The 24088-nt window shown below is 42.2% G+C and overlaps 1 protein-coding gene across 1 annotated transcript; it reads left to right on the forward strand.

Annotated features, from left to right (window-relative positions):
* Positions 1–394: 394 nt before the first annotated feature.
* LOC130111334 (E3 ubiquitin-protein ligase AMFR-like) lies at positions 395–23339 on the forward strand. Its single transcript, XM_056278481.1, has 14 exons — positions 395–537; positions 1096–1451; positions 1549–1641; positions 1956–2120; positions 6271–6423; positions 8271–8311; positions 9246–9378; positions 9829–9962; positions 10191–10301; positions 10851–11044; positions 18000–18103; positions 19390–19524; positions 20205–20395; positions 20786–23339. The coding sequence occupies exons 2-14, from the start codon at positions 1197–1199 to the stop codon at positions 20940–20942; spliced, it is 1866 nt and encodes a 621-aa protein (XP_056134456.1). The 5' UTR covers positions 395–537; positions 1096–1196; the 3' UTR covers positions 20943–23339.
* Positions 23340–24088: the final 749 nt, after the last annotated feature.

Below are 24088 nucleotides of genomic sequence, written 5' to 3' on the forward strand. Positions count from 1 at the left end.
TTGATTTGTTTATTTATGTTATGTTATGTTATTTTATTTTATTAAGACGGTCTTTTTCTTGCACCCTACTCGTTCCAACAACACCAATTCCTAGTACATGAAATGCACATTGGCAATAAAACATTTCTGAATCTGATGCGCTTTAGTTTATCTTTCTGAATCTGATGCGCTTTAGTTTATCTTTTTACAGTTAGTTGCATCTAGCTTTAATCCACCATGCTTGTTCAGACCTAATGTTAACTGTATCGTGGGTGCTAAATTAGGAATAAGAGAAAAAATAAAAATGATTAAGATTCACTTTTGATTAGAGCCAACGTATATATAACGTCATAATTTACACGGTGACTTTTACTTTGAAAGTTGTTTTGATGACGCCGCTCGTACAGGCTAGAAATCCCACTCTCAAATAACACTGCTCGTTGAAACAAACATGATATTTTTTTGCCAACGCCGGTATTCTCTGTAGAAAATCAGAAATAAAGGATTAAATCCAGTAAAACAGCGGATGCCAAGTACCACTGGAGTAATTCCAAATTGGTAAGTTAAATACACTTTTATGTTAGCTTAGCATTTATTAGGGCTGGCTAACGTTAGCTAGCTAGCGTTCGCTGATGTTAGCCAGGTTAGGTAAATACTTAATGGGCTAGCCTAGCGTTAGCCATGTCAAGGTTCCCGTTGTCAACTGGCTCTAATTATTATGGATTGCCGGCTAACTTGGTCTCTTTCAGCTTGCGGCTTTTCTGGCGCAGTTAAAGACGAGTCGATGTTTTGAAGGAATTTTACCTAACCCAAACTGGGATCTCCCACCTCCTTTAGCTAAAGATAGCCTTTATGGGCAATTGTTATAACAAGCTATGTTAACGTTAACTCCCTTCTAGCTTGCAAGTTAACCGAGATGTCGCTTATGTCGTCGCAGTTAATCGATATTAAACCACTAAAGCATTTTTAGAATGAGCCAACTAGTGAGCTTAGCTATGGTTTTTTATGAGAAGCGTTCGCGTTATCATGACATTTAACACACGCTAGTTGCGAATATGAATAAATGTGAATCGTCATATCTCGCTGTGCAGCTCAACTACGGTCTGTCTCATACAGGTGGTTTTTCGAGTTCGTTTGTCTCTGGGTGGACTTATCCAAGCTTATTACAACACCAATTTACAGTCTGGTGCTGGGTACAGTCGAGCCTCGACATCGCAATGCCTCTGCTTTTCCTTGAGAGGTTTCCTTGGCCTAGCTTGCAGACCTACACAGCACTGAGTGTGGCTCTGCTCGCTGGCAGTATATTCAGTGCCTACACCACTGTGTCTGACCACGGCTACGGGACCTTGGAAACAGAGGAACCTCCACCTTCCCAGTTTGACGTGGGTCAACACCAGAGCAGTGACATAGGTGATACAGAACTGGCAACCACTGTTCTGTGGTATCTAGTCACCGATAGTCTCTTTGTATGGGTGAGTCGCTAATGTTTTACTTTGTAATGTTTTATGATCTAGCGGCAGCGTTTGTTTCCCCAAGAATAATGTTACCTTCTTCTTTGCCCTTCCTCAGGTGTTGGTCAACACATTCTGCTGCTCTCTGATGTTAATTGCCAAGATGATTCAGTGTGTAGTGTTTGGGCCTCTCAGAGTCAGTGAGAAGCAGGTGGGTTAGATGGTTTTATCTGTTGTAGAATGAATTTGAAGGTGGACATTTTTCGTTAGAGTTTGCCAACACGTTCCTATTGAAGCTCAAATGAGAGATGCAGTCTCTCATCCTAGGAAACCAGGTCCATGCACATGTCACTTTCAAATTTTAATCTATCTTGACATGTGGAAACAAGACAAGGCAAACTGAGCTCTGACCCAAAGTGAGAAAAACCCTAGATGTAAATGCAAATCCAGCCTTCACTATTTTGTATGGCACTTATGACAACTTGTTATGTCTGACACCTTCATTATTTTGTTTCTCTCCCTTAGCACTTGAAAGATAAGTTCTGGAATTTCATCTTCTATAAGTTTATCTTCATCTTTGGCGTGTTGAACGTGCAGACTGTGGAGGAGGTGGTCATGTGGTGTCTATGGTTCTCAGCCCTGGTCTTTCTCCATCTCATGGTGCAGCTCTGCAAGGACCGGTTTGAATACGTAGGTTTGATAAACCACATTCAATAAGTCTTTACACTTTCTGTGACCCAAATGTTACTTTACAGGTTACTTTTCATATTGCATTTTAGGCCAATCCACCAAAACAGTTTTAAGACTTGTATCTTGATCCTACAGTCTACCTTACGATGGGTTATTCTCATATTACGTCATATATCACGTATGTCATATATATGGCAACACAGCCACCATGTTGGAGGACAATGGCTCCAATCCATAGGATACTGTGTTGCTCTCACTGCGTGATGCTAAACGTTTTCTAAACAGTCAGAGTGGACGGAACTTGTTTCAAGGTTTGATTCATACAGAATAGCTATCGTGGTTCGATATTTTATGATGGTTAATTTCTGCGCTGTTTTTGGTTGTTCCAACTGAACTGACAGAGAGTGAAACAAGGCCTACTTTCACTTTCCAAAGAAATCAGCCATTGAGAAGAAACTCGAAGGTTATCAGAGGAAAGAAGAAGAAAATGGATATCGAGGATAAGTCGGAAAGATCTTACAGATGAAAAATTAGTATCATGCAGAAGTTAAGATACCTGCTTTTACAAAAAGGAATAAGCAGCTTGGTCCTTTAGAAATTGAGGCAAAAATAAACATTGCATCTGTCCGCATCCATGTGGAGTGTGTCATTGGCCTAGTACGGAGAAAATTTACAATTTTACAAGGAATTTTTACCAACAGACTACCTCAGTAATAAGGATAGTGCTGGTATGACAACAGTGGATAAAACTGCCTTGGTTTCTTGTGCATTGACAAATGTGTGTGACCCAGTAGTTCTTCAGACTGATACAACTTTCAAGTTATATATTATTCATTGTATAAAACTGTTACACATTTTTAAGAAACAAAAGCATTTAAAAATAAAGACATTTCAGTTTTAGTAGACATTTTTCAATTGTGTGTCAATTATCAGCAGTTGTAAGCTAAATCTTAAAATTGCATGGTTTGAATATAATTGGTGCAAGAGGGAGAGAAGCTGCTTTTGTTTTGTAAATTTGTTAACATACCGGTCTAACATATCGCTAAGTGCAGGTTTTTCCATATATCTCTCCATGGTTTTTCCATCTAAAGCTTTTACATAATTCTTGATTGAAGCCATCGTGGAATTACATGAGATTGGCCTAACAGCCGAAAATCCTCAAATCGAATCTGATCCTTTGCACTGTTAGGCCAGAACTTTCAAAGAGTGGATCACAACTGCAATGTTTTATTTCCGTACGTTTGTCCGATTTTCGCTTAAAATGTCGTTCTTGTAAACACAGATCGACAATGAGAACTTCAGTGTAAACAGTGGTTGCTATGGTCTAGCTGTCCTCCAACATGGCAGAGCTGTTCATTGTCAGTGAAGTCACGTGATTGAGAAGAACCCATAGAGACACTAAATAATAATTGCTCGATATTTTTTTCAACCAGTTTCCTAAGAATAATGTAGGAATCATTTTAATCTACCAAAGTTAAAGCTGATGTTTGCAAAAAGAAAACGAACAACTTCAAACCAGTGTATTAGCTACTATTGTATCTCCAACTTCCACAATTGGGTTGACCACATGGCCTACGGGAAATAAATAAATATGGGCTTAATGCCTTTTTAGAGGCTTCCTTTTCCCGGAAAAAAAGACCGAAGGAGACACTGCTTTCAGAGTAAATCACACTGGGTCTTGTTTGTTCTGGCAATGGAAAATTCTGGTGTTTGATGTTCCCCACCCCCCAGAATCATGTGAACATGACCTCAGTAATGCTAGCTGCAAAAAGATAGATTAGCAGTAGTTACTTTGAATGCATAAACACATTTCCATGCTCCAGTGTGGGTGACATATTCTAGCCGAAAATTATCTACTCAGTCATAAATCTGCATTGCTAGTGTTTTCCATCATAACAATCATAAATTGTAACCCTTTTTTACCCTCCAACCAATAGTTTAGCTTCCTGTCCCTTTATTTGAAGTCTGTTCTTGTTCAGTGTACAGAGAAGACATGATAGGCCTAGACCTAATTTTTCTGTCACTGCTTTAGTGCTGGTGCTGTTTCTAGGTCTACAGCTGAAAAGTGACCAGGCAGTACTTCTTTTAAAGTCTACAACTATTAATAGTATCCTGTGCATACATGTTTGGCCCCTGATAGTGTTTCAGCTGCATCACTGACATTACCCTGTATCAGATTGGATTCTGCATGTTGGGCAAAACAAAATATCAGATTTGGTTTCCACCTTGGAAGTAATAGCATTTTAAGGGAATAAAAAAAGCAATGTAAATACACGGATGGGTTGGTAGCTTGTAATATTGATATTATATTGATATTAATATTGTAAGGAAAGTTTCAGGCATGTTTTACCATTTATGAAAAAAAATTGTGAAACTAATGCCTCTAGGAGGTTGCCATAAAGCGCAATGTGTGCTGTCACCGAGGCTCAATGCTGAGAAACCTGACCAGTTTTGCTCTTCACTACAAAGCGCATAAGCCAAAGTCAACTTCCATAGACAAAATGTCAGAAAATGTCTTGGTAGGCAGCATGTATGAATTAGAGTAACAGTGCTCTTAAGCGAAGGAAAAACAGTTCATGGAAAGGTCTGCAATACCAATGCTTAATGAGCCGACTAACCCTCTTGTGCTGAGCCCATCTGACTTTGGAGTATTTTCACAAGGGATTGGGGGATCTCTAAGTGGTTAAAATGGTTTCAATGGTATCATCTCTGAAATCATAGATGATGAGGGAATTCTGCTTAAAACTTGAATTTTGGAGAAGGACGTCTGTTGTATGAGATCTTTACTTTTAATCTTTTGCATGAATCGTTACTTTATATCAATTTTATCTTCCTAACAGTTTTTAACATTTGTTTCCTTTTCGTTTAATTGGGTGTCAAGCTCGTAGCTCACCTGTGATGTACTGTTAATGTAACGGATCAGTGTACCAGCAAGTACAAATTGGTCCCGATCTTTTTTGTTTGGTATGTGCAGGTAGGTGTGTGAGAGTATGTCTTTGTATCTGTCTGGCCATATGCACCACCAGCTGTAGCCTACATCTATCTATCCATGTAATAGTCTATCAAAACTTGATTAATATTTCATTCCTGCTGTCTTCTCATCATTCCCACAAAGAATTTTGCCTCTTGATAACATTATAGATTAGGGTCCTGTTCGTCTGGTATCTAGCTTTGGGTTAATGATCAGAAATACAGGTGAACTACGCAAGGCGTTTTACCAGTATCCTGCTGCAACCTTGCCCATTTTCAATGTGCTTGCTTTTAAAGACAAGATAATCTTTTTTTTTCCCTCATTGACCCCTGTGTATTTTTTTTCTTTTCTTTTTTTTAGTAGAATATACAGTGCTGTGTGCCATGGTCATAAACAGTGCTCTGCACATTGTGTGTGAATACCTATATGACTGCAAGTGTGCATCCTTCCCTGCTTTCTCTAAAGGTCGTTGCTGTGGATAAGAATGTTCTCACTTAACTGTCTTGTTATTTGTTAAAATAAGAGTTCTTTGATCTAGCAGCAGCATACTTGGATGTGTATTGTATTTTGTCTCTCTCCCTCACAGTGACATGAAAAATGTTATACAAATTTTACACTGTTGTAATTTCACTTGAGATGGTGGTGCAGAGTTGTACCAAAATGCTCATTACAAACAGAAAAAAAAAGTTAGAAAAGACAAAGTTGTTCTGTATTGCCTGCCTATAGTTTCAAGTTTATTTATCATGTGCTACAGTTACACTGCATCCATTGCACTGAAATTCTTGCTTGGGCATGCCCACAAAAATCCAATTAGGAATGGAGAAACATGCAAAAAAAAGAATGCTAAAGAAATACCAGAGGGGGGTGAAAACATGTAAAAGTAAAATATAAAATCTTAAATATAAAGCATAAAAGATAAACTCTGTCCTTAATATTCATAGATTAATATTTTCCTACAAAGTGTCTCTGCAAATGAGCACTTATGTAATTTCAATAAAGCATTACATATAGTGCAGTTGCAAAGGAGCAGCAGATGGGGTAATTTAAACATAGTATGACACTTTACATCTGTGTAATGCTGTTCACATAACAGTAATAGAAATCTGCTAAATATTTTCCATGTAAACACTTTTCCTGTGGTCCTTTTCCAATTTGTATTCTGTGTATTCCCCCATATAGCTGTCATTCTCCCCCACTACTCCCATGAACAGCCACGTGCGAGTGCTCTCTCTGCTGGTTTCTCTGCTGATGGGTTGCTGTGGCCTGGCTGTGGTCTGTGGTCTGTTGGGAGCTACCCATGGCCTGCACACCCTCTCCTTCATGGCTGCAGAGGTGAGAGGCAGGTGCCACAAATGGGTACCAGTGGAGCCCTGTCTAAAGATATTCTGCTTATATAGCCCTTTTTTGCATTGGTTATAAATTACTTGTATGTAAAAACCTTGGTGTCCTTGAAATACCAAGCTGTCATTTTATTATTTGTCTTTGGGTCATTATTTCATTAGAAATGTATGTTGTATGGTTTAGTAAATCCTACATATTGGTCATTCACTACTGCTCTCTAAACAGTGTTGCATACACGCTTTCTCAGCAAATGGATAGAACAGGGCTTGTCAAAGTCCAGACCTTGGTCCGCATCCGGACCGAACGGCAAGTCAATCTGGACCCAACCCATATCTCGAGTTGTGAATACAATACGTTATGAAGTGTAATGTATTTTATTTTGTATGTTGTTGCTGCCGAGTTCATGCATTAACGATAACCGGAGAATTTGCTTTGGGGGTGGTGTGAAGCGTTTATTGCACTCACAGTAATGTAATGATTGTAGTTGTCATCAACTCGAGTAATGCTATCTTCACGTCACCTGGTTCACCGTAATACGGTTCACTGTCTCTCCTCTGCTCTGCTCCACTCCATGTGTGTGTGAAGGGGCCGAGCCCTGCCCTTGTTGAAACACAGACAGCAGAGCAGTGGAGAGAAACTAGCATGACCATAAATGACAGCAAAGGGTAGCCTGCTGGTACATGGGTTTTCATTGGGGTTAGAGCCAATCAGAGGCAGAGTAGGGCAGGTCTTTGCAGAACATTATGTCGCCATCCTAGGAAACGGTTCTCCATATCATCCTTTGGATGAGACATTAAACCGAGGTCCTGACTCAATTTGGTCATTAAAGTTCCCATGGCACTTATCACAGAGAGTAGGGGGGACCCCGGTGTCCTGACAAAATTCCCAACCTGGCTCTCTCCACCTGGCCACCTGATCACCCCCTCCACCCACCCACCCCCACCCACATGTAATTGGCTCAATGATTCCTCCCTCTCCACCTCAAGCTGTGTGGTGAGCGTTCTGGTGCAAAAAATGGCTGCCATGCATTACCCAAGTGGGTGCTACACATTGGTGGTGGTTGAGGTGAGTTTCCCTCTTCAATGTGAAGTGCTTTGGGTGTTTAGAAAAGCGCTATATAAATGTAATGATTATTATTATTATTATTATTGGCATGAGTCTGCATTCGCCGCAGTGAATGTGGCGAAAAGCTCATACAGCAGCCGCATGACCAATGAACATTTGGATCAGTGTCTCTGGCTGGCAATCACGCCTTTTGTGCCTAGGTTCAAGCAACTGATTGCAGGCAAACAATGCCATTTCTCCCACTAGGCTCAAATATAATTTTGACTATCTTGACTGTCTTGAACTTGAATATATGTTGCTTTAAAGTTATACTAAGTGAGTTGATTAAATGTTATGTTGTTATCGCCAGTTGTTCTGGACCTCTGACCTTGAATAAAAATCAGACGTGGACCTTTGAGTTATAAGTTTGAGAATCCCTAAGATAGAATATTAATTTGCCTAATATAAAGCTAACCAAACCAGTGCCATGGCAAAAAGTATTGAAACCTGCTGATAAGCTTAAAAGATTTTGATCTGTACCCTGTTTTTAAGGGGGGAAACACACTTTATCTCCTGGTGAACCTATTTACCAGTAACTATAAGCTGCCCCCAAAAGGGAAGACATCATTTTAGAGAGATAAGCATGAGTAGAACCTGCATTTATATGTCCATATTTTCAGATTTATGTGAATGTTTATATCTGTGGAGAAAGACAAAGAATTAATGAAATTTGACAACTAGAGTTACGCTTTCATCTATAACTATCAACTTCTGTCTACTTTTAAATTCTCTAGTGTCTGCTTGTGACTATACGCACTGGGCATGTCATCATGCGGTAAGTACCTATTAATGCTTCCCTACACACACACACTCTCTCTGTCTGTGTCTGTCTCTCTCTCACACACACACACACACACACACACACGCATGCACACACTCATACAAAAATACCTTGTGCAGATTTAGAATATTAGTGCTGCCCCTTTTTCTTTAATGCCACAAGTACCATTTCAAAAGGTTCATTTGTCCTGAAGAGAGATGATCAGGATTAGATTAGCTGGTAAAGATAATTGTTGGAGCACTCCTTCTTGGGATTAACCCAAAACTACTATGCATAAACCATTGTCAAATGAAGAGCTGTTAGTCTGTTACTCAATAGATTTCTGGAAACATATTGCTCTGTACTCTAACAGAGGACAATTGAGCCACTCGTGTTATGGAAAGCCCCCTACAGTGTGTTGCTTATGTTTATCCTTTGATTAACACACATAGAAGGGTCTAGCACCCATTTGGCTGTTAATGTGTTTTCGCCCTTTTAAACCAAGCATATTGGCAGAGTTTCAAGGAAACTTGAGATGGACAATACTGGGGATAATTCTGACCAGTTGTAGACTAGACCCAGTCTGAGGCAAAAAAGTTTGTTTGTTTGTCATCTCACAGGTATTATTAATTGTGAATTCACCCAAGCTCCTGCTCTGGCCAGGAGTTCAAGCAGGAGCTTTGTAAATACACTAGTGTTACATATCAACTAGTATCAACAAACATTTATTAAACATGAATTGGTCTTAGCAGCCAGTAGAGCAGATTAATGCCACATAGAAAGGCAATTTTGGACAACAGCTTTACTAGCAATTAATGGCTTACATTTTTGTTTTTACTTTATCGTTGCCTTTAACGATGACTTATTTGGTTCCTTTTACAAAGCCCTATTCAACCTTAAGACAATATTGCCAATTCATAGCCATAAAAAGGTATGTCTCTGCCTGCAGATATTCAATCCACCTGTGGGACCTGAACCACCCAGGCACTTGGGAGAGTAAAGGAACCTATGTCTACTACACAGACTTCATCATGGAGCTGGCTATGCTCTTCTTGGACCTTATGCACCATATCCACATGCTGGTGAGATGCAGAGACCATAGAAGAATGTCCGTTTTAGAGGGGTTTGCATGTTAATAGTATTGAATTAAAAAAAAAATCTGATCATTCCATTTTTGACTTTGTTTACTTAATTTCAAAGTTTCAATAATATTGATATGCTAGATTGTTTATTTTTATGTACTATGGGATGTGTGAAACCAAATGAAATCCTGATCTAAAAGCATGTCTGCTTTTCGTCTTGATTTTTAAAAAAAATAATTGACATTGTCATCCAGTTACGACTCATAAGATTATTGGCTGAGCTTTCTGTTATTTCATGACATAATTGCACAGAATGTTAGAATTAAGGATTAGCTATGTTTTACCTGTGGTTTAACCTCTGACTATCCTTCTCGTCTCCATCTCTTTCTCCTCCCTCCTCTTTGCTGTCGCTCGGTTTATCTCTGTCTTTTATCTTTTTTCTGTCATTAGCTTTTTGGTAACATCTGGCTTTCTATGGCGAGCTTAGTCATATTCATGCAGCTCCGCTATCTATTCCATGAAGTCCAGCGTCGTGTCCGCCGACACAAAAACTACCTCCGTGTCATCGACAACATGGAGGCCAGGTAATGATATATTTTCCCATTTTTCTCCCTCAGAAATTTAGACTATTGAATGTGCTTGCCTTTACTTCCAGTGGGTGTAATGTTTCACATCTAATGCCCTATCTTTTCTCTTCAACTGTTGTTTCCTGTTATATTTTTTCAATTAGCCCTTTTTATTTTTCAAAGGCTCTATTTTAAAATTCTATGCAATATGTCCTTTAAACCTTGTGCACTGTGTTTTATGTGCAGGTTTGCAGTTGCCACTGCTGAAGAGCTGGCAGCCAATAATGATGACTGTGCTATTTGCTGGGACACCATGATTACTGCACGCAAATTACCTTGTGGCCATCTTTTCCACAAGTAAATAGTATTTGTAATCAACAGAAATAATCTACCAGCCTTATACTGCACATGTCAGGTTGGATGAGTAGACCGTGGTAGTGCAAGTTCATGGAGAAGTTACAGGTTCTGCTGTCAGCTAGACATACCAGGCTAGTGTGCAAAATCCGTAGAATTGGACCAGTGCTCAAAAAATTATATACATTTTTTTGTGACTTGACCAGGAAAAGGAACTTTATAACAAGTCTTTTATTTTTCTAAAAGTTAAAGCAGTTTAGTGAAAGTTTCTCCTTTTGTAAAAGGCATCCTACAAAGATGCCCAATGGTCATTTTGGTCAAGCTTATCCTGAATTCAAAAAATTATGTTGGTGCTATACACATAGAAATGCTGGACTGAAAGTCCAAGGAAGAACTAAATATGTGTGTGTGTGTGTGTGTGTGTGTGTGTGTGTGTGTGTGTGTGTGTGTGTGTGTGTGTGTGTGTGTGTGTGTGTGTGTGTGTGTGTGTGTGTGTGTGTGTGTGTGTGTGTGTGTGTGTGTGTGTGTGTGTGTTCTTATATGATTCCACAGCTCCTGCTTGCGCTCCTGGCTTGAGCAGGACACCTCATGCCCCACTTGTCGAATGTCACTGAACATTAATGGGGATGCTGGCCAGGCAGGAGGACAGCAGCAGGGGGCTTCGGAAAACAATATAGGCCCTGGAGGCCCTGCAGCAGACACCAGACCCCACATTAACCAACATAATCACTTCTTCCACTTTGACGGTGAGTCCAGTTTTACATATTTTTTTTTGTTTGCAGTTTTCATCCCCATAATGGGTCATTTATGTGAGTTGTATAAACCTGATCATTAAATAAGGCTAATCATTGTACTTACATTCCACTTCTAAGCAGAAGGAGGTGTCTTGAGGGAAAACCCTGAGATGTATGTGTAGTTCTCTATTTTTGCTGTCTCACCATGGTTACTATTGTAGAATTGCACAGTAAAAAAAAAAGGTAGATAACAACGCACAATACGCTATGAGACTGTGGTGAAATCTAAAGCTTGTTCAGGTTGTTAAAGGTATACAATGAAAGATTGCCCCGCTGTCCTGCAGGCACTCGTATATGAGAAATTAACACTCTCCACCACTTGCCCCCACTCACTACTCATCTCCAAAGAGAGCTGCATGCATGCTTTCCCAACAAATAGATAGAATGTTATCTTGCCTAATATAAAGCTAACCAAACCAGTGACAAGGCAAAAAGTGTTGAAACTTACCGTCAATGATAAGTGATGGTTATATGCTAAACTGGTGTTGAGGAAGGGGAAAGGAGAGCAGAACATAGTGACTGCTGGCAGTTCATCAGCTAGGAGCATGTCCATACTGCCCAGCTGTTGATATGTCAGTGGGCAGTAACATACATCAAATAAACACACGTTGATCTCTTTTAGAGTTTTCAAACGTGAATTTGTTTGTTAGTGTAGACAATTGGTCTTAATTTTAATACTAAGCATGAACTATACGAGCACTTGAATAATTACACAACCTCAGACTGCTTAACCTCGCCATGCCTCTACAGTGCAGTTACCCTACAGGCAATCATCCCCTTAGCAATGTTGTTGACTGTTTATGTGCAAAGATTAGGTTGCTCCTTTTCCATGTTTTTCAACATGTCTTTCTTTGGGGGAGGTGGTGAGCCTGAATGTTTACGATGTGAGATTTGCTTTGTAGGAGAGAAGCTTTTTTACTACCCAGAAATGATACCTGATTGAAACAGTGAAGTAAAGCTAGTGCAGGACTTTTACATATAAACGAACAGCCGTGACATTCAAGCCCTTGCCACATGAGTTCACACAATGATGATTAAGCCCATCACCACCAGGTAAACCTCTGTATTTCGCAGTATACTGGAGTTTTAAATCTGGTGTCTGGTGAGACATTCCTGCGCTGGAGCACTGGTAGTGATGCGTTTTATGCCAGCCAGCATGATTGATTTGTCAGAGCTGAACTTCTGATGAAAGTGTTACCATGCTTCTGACTGGCTTGCCTACAGGTCTTTCTGCCAGAAATCTTCCGACACTTTTATGACTGTTTTAAGTGTTTATCAGATTGACAGCCTGTGGAAAGAAACTGTTCTTGTGTCTGGCTGTTTTGGCGTACAGTGCTTTGTAGTGCCTACCAGAGGGGAGGAGTTGAAACAGGTTGTGACCAGGGTGTGATGGGTCTGCAGTGATGTTGCCTGCCCGTTTCCTGAATCTGGAGATATATAAGTCCTGAATGGAGGGCAGATTGGCACCATTGATTTTCTCTGCAGTCCTGACTGTCCGTTGTAGTCTGTTCCTGTCCTGTTTGGTGGCCAATCCAAACCAGACAGTGATGGATGTGCAGAGATCATACTGGATTATTGCAGAGTAGAACTGATTCAGCAGCTCCTGAGGCAGGTTGAATTTCCTGAGCTGGCGCAGAATTTATATCCTCTTCTGGGCCTTTATGATGACTGTGACATGTTGGATGCCCACTTTAGGTCCTGGGAGATTGTGGATCTCAGAAACCTGAAGGTTTCCACAGCAGACACAGTGCTGTTGAGTATGGTGGGGGGAGGGGGGCAGTGTTGGCGGCTCCTCCTGAAGTCCACTGTCATCTCCATAGTTTTTGAGCATGTTCAGCTCCAGGTTATGACTGCACCATAGGGCCAGCTGTTTAACCTCCCGTCTGTATGCAGACTTGTCACCGTCTCAGATGAGGCCGATGATCTTTGTGTCATCTGCAAACTTCAGGAATTTAACAGACGGGTCTACTGAGGTGCAGTCATTTGTGTAGAAGGAGAAGAGCAGCGGACAGAGCACACATCCCTGGGGGGGCAGTGCTGATTGTCCTGGTGCTGGATTTTATTTTCCCCAGCCCCACCTCTGCCTCCTGTCTGTCAGGAAGTTTGTGATCCATTGACAGGTGAGGGCTGGTACAGTGTTCTGAATGAGTTTGGAGTGGAGGATGTCTGGGACGATGGTGTTCAATGCTGAGCTGAAATCCACAAACTGGACCCTTGTGTATGTCCCTGGGGAGTCGAGGTGTTGCAAGATGTAGTGCAGTCACATGTTGACTGCACCATCCATTGACCCGTTTGTCCAGTGGATGATGCAGTCACCATATATATTATATATTACGTTATATTGTATTAGATGCTATAGACTATATAACACACTTTTGCAAATGTCACCTCTTTCTCATGCGTGTGACATATGTCAGGAAACACCCCTTGTGCTGATGTCCACCGATGCCTGACACAGGCCATTGAAGGACTTTATGGCATGCGCTGCACCCTGCCATCTTCTTGTTCTTTCAGCTGTTCCTGTTAGGGGTCGCCACAGCGGATCATCCGTTTCCATCTTTTCCAGTCATATTTGTCATTAATTTTGAATGAAATAATTTTGTGATCTGTCAAACAACCAACACTCTCTTGCCATTTCCACCCAATGGATGGATGTGTTACTATTTGTTTGATTTTTTTTTTTTTTGTCTTTTTAAGAACACAAACACAGCAAACACAAAAACGGCAATTAAAAACTTAATTATATACAATAGCTATATGAATACCTAACTATATACATAACTATATACACGTGATGTTAAAAGGCTCGATGTAACAAGGTGTCTACAGATAGCAGGTGTCTAAAAAGGTACCCCCTTTTTCTCCCCAATTGTACTTGGCCGATTACCCCACTCTTCCAAGCTGTCCCAGTCACTGCTGCACCCCTTTGCTGATCTGGGGAGGGCTGCAGACTACCACATGCCTCCTCCGATACACGTGGAGTCGCCAGCCACTTCATTTCACCAGACAGTGAGGAGTTTCGCTAGAGGGACGTAGCAACTGGGAGGATCATGCTATTCCCCCCAATTCCCCCTCCCCCCGAACAGGCACCCTGACCGACCAGAAGAGGCGCTAGTGCAGTGATCAGGACACATACCTACATCTGGCTTCCCACCCGCAGACACGGCCAATTGTGTGTGTAGGGACACCCGACCAAGCCGGAGGTAACACGGGGATTCAAACCAGCGATCTCCGTGTTGATGGACAATGGAATAGACTGCCACGCCACCCAGACGCCCAAATTTAAGACTTTTTAAGACATTTTAATGTCACAGTTTAATTAAATTTAAGGCCAACTTTGCAATAAAAACTAAGTACCAAATGTGAAAATATAGGCATATGTAGGTATTTATAATGAGAAAATACGCATCTTGTCAGTTCAAAATGATCAGTAAAGCAAATTTTTCTCAAGGAAATCAAAGGACAGACATACAGAGAGATATTCCTACCACTAGGCCATGTTGGCCTGTTGCATATCACAAAGTCTGCCAAACATGGCCTGCTGTGCCAGAGTGCTTCCATACCTTTATCTTGTCAGCACCTCTTCATGAACAACATTGCTGAGAAAGTGGTGCTTTTTTTTCGTCTCTTCAGCAAGAATGTGAAGCCTGCTTGATCTGCCGCCACCTAGAACTGACCATGGTTGAAGAAGTTTCTCGTGCAGAAGACCTCAACACGGTGTAGCAACTGCTCCTGAGACTTATTCACGGTCATGGCAAAGCAGGGTCTCACCGGAAACTGCCGATGCTGCACAGAGAATGGGAAGATGTTGTCAGATGGGCACAGGGTGATATGTGGAATGAGGTGTGTCCTGTGTTGACACCAACCACAGATTTTGCAACCAAGAGATGGGGCAGGGTCTGATCGATTGAAATACCTTGACCCTTTGCAGTGTCTGTTGTGCTGGTCGAAGTTTCGAAGTAGCATGATCACCATTCTCACCTTTAGAGTGATGCGATGTGCACTAAAGCATCCAACCCCATAGGAGCGCTCGGACTGGTCAGGGAATAAAATGGGACACTGAGCATTCTCTGACGCCAAGAGGTCTATCTCTGCTTGACCGTATTTCTTCCATACTTGAGCCAACGCCCCGCTTTGTAGTTTTCAATCCTTGTAGCGAGGTTGCCTCTGGACAGTAAATCTGCCCTCAGGTTCAATATGTGTGGCACGCATGTCGCTCTGGTAATAGGCGGAGCTGCTCTGCATAATCAGCCTGTGTGCCAATGTGTGCAGATGACGTGAACGCAGCCCCTGTTGTGTGTTGATATATGCCAGTACTGTGGTATTGTCTGTTCTGACCGGAACATGCTGCCTTCTCAGAAAGGGCATGAACTGTTTCACTGCCATTAAGACAGCCTGGAGGCAGCGACCAAGTGGGATGACTACCAATGCTGATGCCATCAGCCCCAGAAGCCTGAGACACAATCTGTCAGGAATAGAGCATCTTTTGGGGGGGGATTGAAGCAGGCATCTAGCTGAGCCTGCCATCCCTCCTTGGTAACAGAACACTAGGTAGCACATCTCTTCTTAGCCCCCAGAGTGACTGGAGGGGTGGCTTACTCTCCTTGTGCCACACTGACAGCAAATTATTTTTTAGCCTCAGCAAATGTTTTCTTAGACTCTGGCATGCTTGGGCAGCTGAGACTCTGGGACGCTGGGCAGCTGAGACTCTGGGACACTGAGACTCTGTAGTGCTGGGGAACTCCAGTAGCTTGCTCTGACTTCGGGCACCCGCCTGGAGTTGGGGCTGACGTTTGAGGATGCGCTAAGCTGGTTGAGCCATGGCTCGGGCAAACGTCTGCCAGGGTGCAATGGGGGGAGAGGGTGTCAATCTACTGGGAAGACACAACTGTAGTGCTTCACTTTTTCTTTTCTTTTCCTCGCAGCATCTTTCCATGGTGGCTACCGCTGGGCTGAATAAGCATTTCGGGTCCACAGGAACGTTAAGGAGTTGAGTTTTCCCTTTCTGAGAAAGACTATCTATCTAGTCAGAGGGTCGACCGGGGGAAGGTGGGGAAAACTTTTTTCTTCCATGTTGGCACAGTCCAACGTTGACCCTCCCTGGACGGGGTTCTTGGCTGAGGGGATTGCTCCATGACCGGGTCGCATCTTCCAGGCACTTACGAAAAATCAGCAGTAGCTGTCCTCTAGAGGATTTGACTTTAGGTAGCCTTTTTCCCTCATAGCAAGACGTGGTGGTCTCGATGAGGACGTCAGGCCACGCAATGCTGAGCTTTGCAGCTGCTCTCTTGCAGAAATCGTGCAGGTTCATGCTGGTAATTGGGTTCGGCGATCCACTGTACACACCACCCACGACCACTGGCTTTGCAGCCAGTGGGAGGATAAAGGGCTCATCACCATCCTCTTCACTGTTTTCGCCGCCATCAGGCTGGTGTCAGGCTTGTTGCGGTCAGATAGCGGTGCGGTGGTGTCAAACTAATCACTCCAGCTGGCTCCCATGGAGATGGTGTGTCTCTGGGGGTTCTCCGCAACTCCTGTGGCAAGGGATTGGCTACCCCCATTCTCTGATCCGCCAACGATAGGCTAGTTTAGTGGGCTAGCCTGCGTCTGTGAGTCTTGACAGAGAGATGTGCACAGTGCTCACAAGAAGCTGGGGATGCTAGCACGGCCTGAGCGTGTTGCAGCTGTTGACATGCAGCACATACAAAATGGGTGTCTGCCCAGCTTATCTTGATATCACATGTGCACATCTTGGCTGGTGCTTTGACCTTGTCCATGGTGAGGGAGTGTTTAGGCTTCATCATTGCTTCTTGTTGTCTCCGTACGATACAAGAAGAGGTAAGCAGCTGGTATGGTGGCTAGCTGTAGCAGCCACTGTTTGGTGACAACCCAGCTACTAAAGTCAGATAACTATGCAGCGCTAGGTAGAGTTTGGCGACTGAGTGGTTAGCTTACTCTATAAACTGTGTTGCTAGCCTGTTAGCCGCACCTGCCGTCAGAGAGGTTGCTTCTGGGAGAGAGAAGAGATTTAAGACTGAAGGGACAAGGTGTCTGGGTAGCGTAGCAGTCTATTCCATTGCCTACCAACACAGCGATCGCCGGTTTGATTCCCTGTGTTACCTCTGGCTTGGTCGGGTGTCCCTACAGACACAACTGGCTTTGTCTGCGGGTGGGAAGCTGGATGTGGGTATGTGTCCCGGTCGCTGCACTAGTGCCTCCTCTGGTTGGTCGGGGCGCCTGTTCAGGGGGGAGGGGGAACTAGGGGAAATAGCATGATCCTGCCATGCGCTACATCCCCCTGGTGAAACTCCCCACTGTTGGGTGAAAAGAAGCAGCTGGCGACTCCACATATATCGGAGGAAGCATGTAGCAGTCTGCAGCCCTTCCTGAGTGGCTGGGGCAGCGACCGGGATGGCTTGGAAGAGTGGGGTAATTGGCCGGGTACGATTGTGGAGAAAAAAAGGTGTGTGTGGGGGGGTCGGGGAAAAAAAAAGACTGTAGGGAGAATGTCACGTGAGGCTTTTACAGCACAAGGAAGTCCCTCCTCTAGGGTGCAGACATCACATCTGTCTGCCAGTCAAGACAGGCATAGTGTAAAATAGCTAATAGCTCTTCTGGTGGAAAGGCACAGGAAGCCTGGCCCATAGTGAGATGCTGAAACAAATGTTGAAAGAGAACTTCACACTCAACACTGCACTTCCTTGGGTCCTTAGTAATACTACTGCAAAGTTTGAAGTTGATGGGATGAACGGTTGTTGAGAAAATCGAAGGACAGACATACAGATAGAGACTCCTTCCATTTTAGTTATTGATTGGATTAGATATTTACAAATCCTGATTTTTTTTTTTTATTACTTTTTAAAGGAAACATAAGGAAAATTTCTGATACACATTTCTGCCCTTGCAGGGTCCCGCATTGCCAGTTGGTTACCCAGTTTCTCAGTGGAGGTCATGCACACCACCAATATCCTAGGCATTGCTCAGGCCAACAACTCTCAGCTCAATGCCATGGTGAGTTTTCTAGATTGCTTTTTAGCTTGATGTCCTTGTCAGTATAAGGAGTGATGATTCATGGGTAGGATTGTGATGCAATGTTTCTGGTTAGTGATATAAACTACCTACTGACAGTTTTGTAATGCATATATGACCAAAATCGAATGATTTTATTATTTGTGCTGAATTTGCCCCACTTTCCAGTTAATAACTTGAAAGTTACAATTTTGCATACAGCATGAATAATCATGCTGTGTGCAAAATTGTCAACCATCGTTGTCTAAAATTATATTGTCATTCCCGTCCTTTTTTTTTTTTTATAAATTTATTTCTGATTTTTCCCTTTTTTCTCCCAATTTAGTGGCCAATTGATCCCTATTTTAATTCAAACACCCACCCTCGTATTGCATGCGTTCGCCAACTGCATCTCTCCGGCCGGCAGTCTCGAAGGAGACGCCTCCCCACTTTCGTGACAAGGCGAATCCAAGCCGAACCACTGTTTTTCCGACACACAGAGACGCATTCACATGACGAACACAAGCCGACTCCGCCCCCCTCCCGAAGACAGCGTTGCCAATGATTGCTGCTTCATCAAGTCCGGCCATAGTCGGATCTGACGAGACCGGGGCGCGAACCCCAGTCCCCAGTGGGCAACTGCATCGACACCAAGCCGATGCTTAGACCGCTACGCCACCGCGGACGTATTCCCGTCCTATTTTTAAAGGATAGGTTCACTATTGTCCCAAGACAATATCAGTAATATTGTGCCCTCATTAGAATGTCTTCAAGCATCGTTTACAAAATACTACAGACAAAAACTTCACTGATAGCGTTGGTATTGAGAAACTTACCACTTTGCTAAATCTTCTTGCTGGGCTTTGATATGGTCCAGTGGGACAACTGTGTACACATTCGAAAGCAATGATATATCCTGTTTTCTAAAGCTGGAAGCTCGCATTACAGTCAGACAAAAATTGTCTCACCATGCTTCTATCAAGTTAAAATTAGTTTATTTTGCACTTCCACAAATCTATTTCTTTCACATCCATCCTATTATACTACAGCCCCCCCATCTGCTTCTTTCCTTCCTCTTCTGCCAACTACCCTCCCTAGCTATACTGCCCCCTCCATCTTCTTGTCCTCCCCCCAATAACTCCTTGTAATTCCACTTGTTCTCCCTTTACCTGTTTCCCTGCTTCTCCGCCTGGCTCTTGCTCCTTCGCCACCTCATCACACACCACCACATTAACTTCTTTCTTTTTCTCCTTCTGCTTTTGCTCTTTGCTCTACCTGTTGGTCATCAGGCCCACCAGATCCAGGAGATGTTTCCCCAGGTGCCCTTCCACCTGGTATTGCAGGACCTGCAGTTGACCCGTTCTGTGGAAGTCACCACCGACAACATTCTCGAGGGACGCATTCAAGTGCCTTTTCCCACACAGGTCAGTCAGTCTGTGCCTTAAGGTTTATGCATTCTTTCATTAATTTCTATGGTTGTAAGATTCACTGCCTCTTTGGACAGCAAATTTTGGTGTGTCTTTTCCTCTGTTAAAATAGAAATAGTGTAACTAATTATTTAACTTTAAAAGACAGTTGTTAAATTTAGTTAATGATTAGTATTTTTTATACTCAGTTTAATCCGATCAGAGGCAGCATATCTATTTAGCCCCATTATTTTGAATGATTCTTACTATAGGAATACATTCGGATGATCCGCTGTGGCAACCCCTAACGGGAGCAGACGAAAGTAGTAGTAGCTTACTATAGGAATACATTGTCATGGAAAGAAGTAGAGAAGTCACATGACAAATAGTGCATAAAGGTCAGACTTGGGATCAGACAACTAATACACACAATTTATCCTCATGACAAGTGGAAGTCCTGGCTATGAAATAGTCCTTTACGTGCTTACCTGACCCTAATACTACAGAAAGATTAAAAAACTGTCTGGGGCTGAAGCGCACGCTTGGGGATGTGAGCGCTCTGAAGATGGATACTGATTGCATTGTACTAACAAACAACTTCACAAGTCCCTTTCTTTTTGTGTCACATCATTTCATTTAAGTTGCACCATATCATTTGTGAAAAGTTGCTCACTGTCATGGCTGTGTTCTCTGCCTAGGCCACAGAGCGTGCCACTATACAGGTGAGCCCAGCTCCAGATGAGCAAGCAGGGCCCAGTAGTGCAGCAGACTCAGGCCCAAGTGAGACAGAAAACATGGAGGTAAGAGGCAGCCGTTTCTCCAAGTCAGCTGAGGAGAGGCAGAAAATGCTAAAGCAGAGGAAAGACGAGCTGCTCCAACAAGCACGCAGGTAGGGATGGTTCTCGCTGATTCAAGAGTTCTGCTACAAAGGCAGGAGTCATAAAACATGTTTAAATACTTTGGCTAGTGTTGTTTTTGAATTGAAATGTATCTTAACTGCTATGATCAGGGGATGGGATTCTTTTTAATTTTACACTCATGTAACATAAATGAATGTAATGTCAACAACATGACCGTATTTACTAGAGCCTGACAGCTCTACGGGATCTCTTTGATTGAAACAGAATTTCCTCTAACTGACAACAACATTACATTCAGGCAGTATTTTGTTTTTTTGTATTTCTGCATTAAGACAGTTATAGCTGATGTTCTTACCGAAATCAACTTGCAACAGCTAAGTAAATTAAGTCCTTTAATGTGTGTTATTCCTTCCCTGCAGGAGATATCTGAACAAGAGTCCTGAGGAGCAAGAGGAGGATTTGCCCAGGTTGGAGGACGACAGTTCTCCAGAATCGGAATCAACTGTACTGAGACGTAGAACCATGGCACTAGCTGCAGAGAGACGTATGCAAAACCAACAAGATCCTGCACCTTGAGACAACAACCATCCACTGGTTAACAGATTGGCTTTAAGAAAAAAATGTTCCCAAGACTACCCATCACGCTATCATCCTAAGAGGTCCCGACTGAGCAAGTTCAGTGTTTCCCTCATTCGCTATTCAGTCGGTGGTACCAGCCATGCAAAACGAAACAAAAAAGTGTTGCAAGCATGAGCCCTGCCTGCAAATGGAGCTTCAGCTGTTTCGGACTGCCTAAACAAGACGAGACCATTTTGAACAGCCTCTGCATCACCAATTTTAGCTGCGATTTAGTATTTGTTTTAAACTGGTGGTTGTCAATTAAGAAATGCATGGTTGCATCACCCTCACTTATCTGCCACATGTTACAGTATACAACCAGTTAAAGTAGAAATTCAGTATCTGCCATCCTTGGGACTGGCTGTTAAAAGAGCATGTATTGCTTTGAGAAGATGCAAGTCTTTTTTTAAGTGGGGTTTCGAAGGTGCGACTGTTAGATTAAGATTATATCTGGGTTCTAGTTATTTTCTTTTCACGGGACTTTTTTTTTTGCATTTATAGGGGTGAGATAACTGGGGTGGAGAGACTAAACCGACATTTCTTTGTGTTATTTTGTGAGATAAACTTAAACTGAATTAAAAGTAGGCTAGTCAGTGATAATGCACATCCTGAAATGCTGTTTCTTACCTCAGAGTAAGAGGATGTCACTTTAGTCATTTGCAGCCTTTTTTGTCAAATATGAATGTACCTGTCAAAATAATGCTGCAGACAAAGTGTTTCTGACCCTTGTGGATATTTGGGTTATGTGTTGTAATGTGTGATATTTCCGATTACAGTTTGGGATTTGCTCATACTTAACAAGGAAGACAGTTGGGTGGTGAATCTTTGTTTACCATTCCCCTGGGATCTAAAGGTAACAAAGGGGATGCATTAGTACTTGCATCATTGCTCAAAAGCCCCCCTGCTTACAGCTATCTCTGTCTGAATGCTAAAACCGAGGGGGGGGGGCTTGCTCGTCTGTGTCCACAATTTAGGGTATTTTGCCTTTATGGATGATTCACAGCAAGGCTCTGTGATAAGAAGGAAAATCACGCTAGCGGGGTTAACAATCATCCCCTGCTTGTAGATTCCCATCCAAATCACATATTTTTAGATTGTTGGAAACTCAGTTCAAAAATACACTTTTTTCTACAGTTGTGAAGTTACCAATGTTAAATTCGATATATTTGAATAAAATTTGCAAATAACAGACTGAAATATTAATAACTGAAAGACTGACAGTTTGATTTATTTCACAGGTACCTAGCTTGGAGGGATTTGTGGACTAAACTAAACTTATTGTTTGTCAATAAATTGTTTGAATGGTATAAAATGCCACATTGATATCTCAACAGGTTCCAAAATATTGACTGGGCCCTTGCAAGCGTGTTTGCATATTGACAAAAGTAAATCTGTAACTGTTTTTGTTTTTTTTATCCCCCCCCCCCTCTCCCCAATTGTATCTGGCCAATTACCCCAACTCTAACAAACTGTCCCAGTCGTTGCTCCACCCCCTCCGCCGATCTGGGGAGGGCTGCAGACTACCACATGCCTCCTCCGACAGATGTGGAGTCACCAGCCGCTCTTTCACCTGGCAGTGAGGCGTTTCACCAGGGGGATGTGGCGCGTGGGAGGATCACGCTATTTCCCCCCAGTTCCCCCTCCCCCCAAACAGGCGCCCCGACCGTCCAGAGGAGGTGCTAATGCAGCGACCAGGACACATACCCACATCCGGCTTCCCACCCACAGACACGGCTAGTTGTGCCTTAGGGACGCCTGACCAAGCAGGAGGTAACACGGGGATTCAAACCGGCGATCCCCGTCTTGGTAGGCAACGGAATAGACTGCTCCGCTACCCGGACGACCCTGTAATTTTTTTTTTAATTTCTGAGACCCAGTTCAAACAAATTCAGAGATGCGCTTTTGTTCTCTCCACTCGATTCCAAAGAGCACCCCACTTCCACTAAAAGCTAAGGTCTTGCGATATTTCATGTGTTTGATTCTGTACTCAACCTCTTTTTGGGGATGCAGGAAGATTCAAAATGAGAATTCTTCAAAGTTACTTATTGCAATTTGAATTTAAGAAGAAAAAAAATCGGACACATTGGGAATTTTTTTCATTTGAATGGTTTAACCACTTTTCATATCCATTGCATATTTTCATATTCAAGGGTCTTTTTTTTAACCATTGCATATTTAATCTAAGTCTAACTGGGTTACTTTTGGACTGAGCTTTCCTGTTTTGTGTGCCTAAATCAACCATGGTTCAATAATGGATTAATTCTGTAAATAATGTAGTTTTTGTAAAAAAGAAAAAAAAGAAAAAAGTGTATGATTAATACAACAGATTCAATAAACTAAGCTTATATACAGCTTTTTAACAAAATTAATGTCTTAATTTCATTTCTTTTTGTAAGGCCCTCTTTTAGCTCTGCTGATGTATCCTGCTATGTAAGTTTATTATTATTATTATCATGTGTCCCTCACTACTGTTTTACATGATGCTGCTGAAGTACACATTTGACAGTGTTTATCAACTGGATAACGGAGAAGAATTTTTCCTAGTTCAAAGGCTATGCTGTTTTGTTTGTGGTTTTTTTTGTGTGCTTTTGCTTTGTATTAAGTAAGCAGTGCAAGACTTCCTGGCATCCATTTGACCTTACTCAACTTTTGAAATGATTAAACCCATTAACTAGTCAGTTTATACATGAGTGATCACCAGAGAGAAAAACTTTGTTGTTACCAATGGACTTATCAAATTATCACGGTCTTAATTGCAAGATCATCCCTCTTATACGTGGCTTGTGCTAAAATCATTCAAAGATGAGAAACCATTCATGTATCAAAGTGAAACATCCTAAGGTCACGGACGAGAGGCCTCAGTGTTCCCGTATAAACGTATACACGTTCTTTTGAACGTATCGCTCCAACTCTTTCAACTTTTGAAAAGTTTTTAACCCCTTTTTGTATTAGTTTCTGCGAGAAGATGGTGATTTATATTAATAATAACCTTTTATTAAGCCTTTTCTTTGTTATTCATTTCTCGGTTGCTGTTGCTTTTTTTGTTTTGTTTTTTTGGTCAATTGTTCTACACATTCAAATGCCCAAATGATTCTGGATTTTGA

Source organism: Lampris incognitus, chromosome 4 (genome assembly GCF_029633865.1).
Source record: "Lampris incognitus isolate fLamInc1 chromosome 4, fLamInc1.hap2, whole genome shotgun sequence".
In the NCBI taxonomy this organism is placed as follows: domain Eukaryota; kingdom Metazoa; phylum Chordata; class Actinopteri; order Lampriformes; family Lampridae; genus Lampris; species Lampris incognitus.

Bases quoted from the DNA above. Each gene is read 5' to 3' on its own strand.
- LOC130111334 (XM_056278481.1), top strand. From the start codon at position 1,197: ATGCCTCTGCTTTTCCTTGAGAGGTTTCCTTGGCCTAGCTTGCAGACC. The intron at 2,121-6,270 runs GTAGGTTTGATA...TCCCCCATATAG, and splicing joins GCAAGGACCGGTTTGAATAC to CTGTCATTCTCCCCCACTAC. The intron at 20,396-20,785 runs GTAGGGATGGTT...CCTTCCCTGCAG, and splicing joins CTGCTCCAACAAGCACGCAG to GAGATATCTGAACAAGAGTC.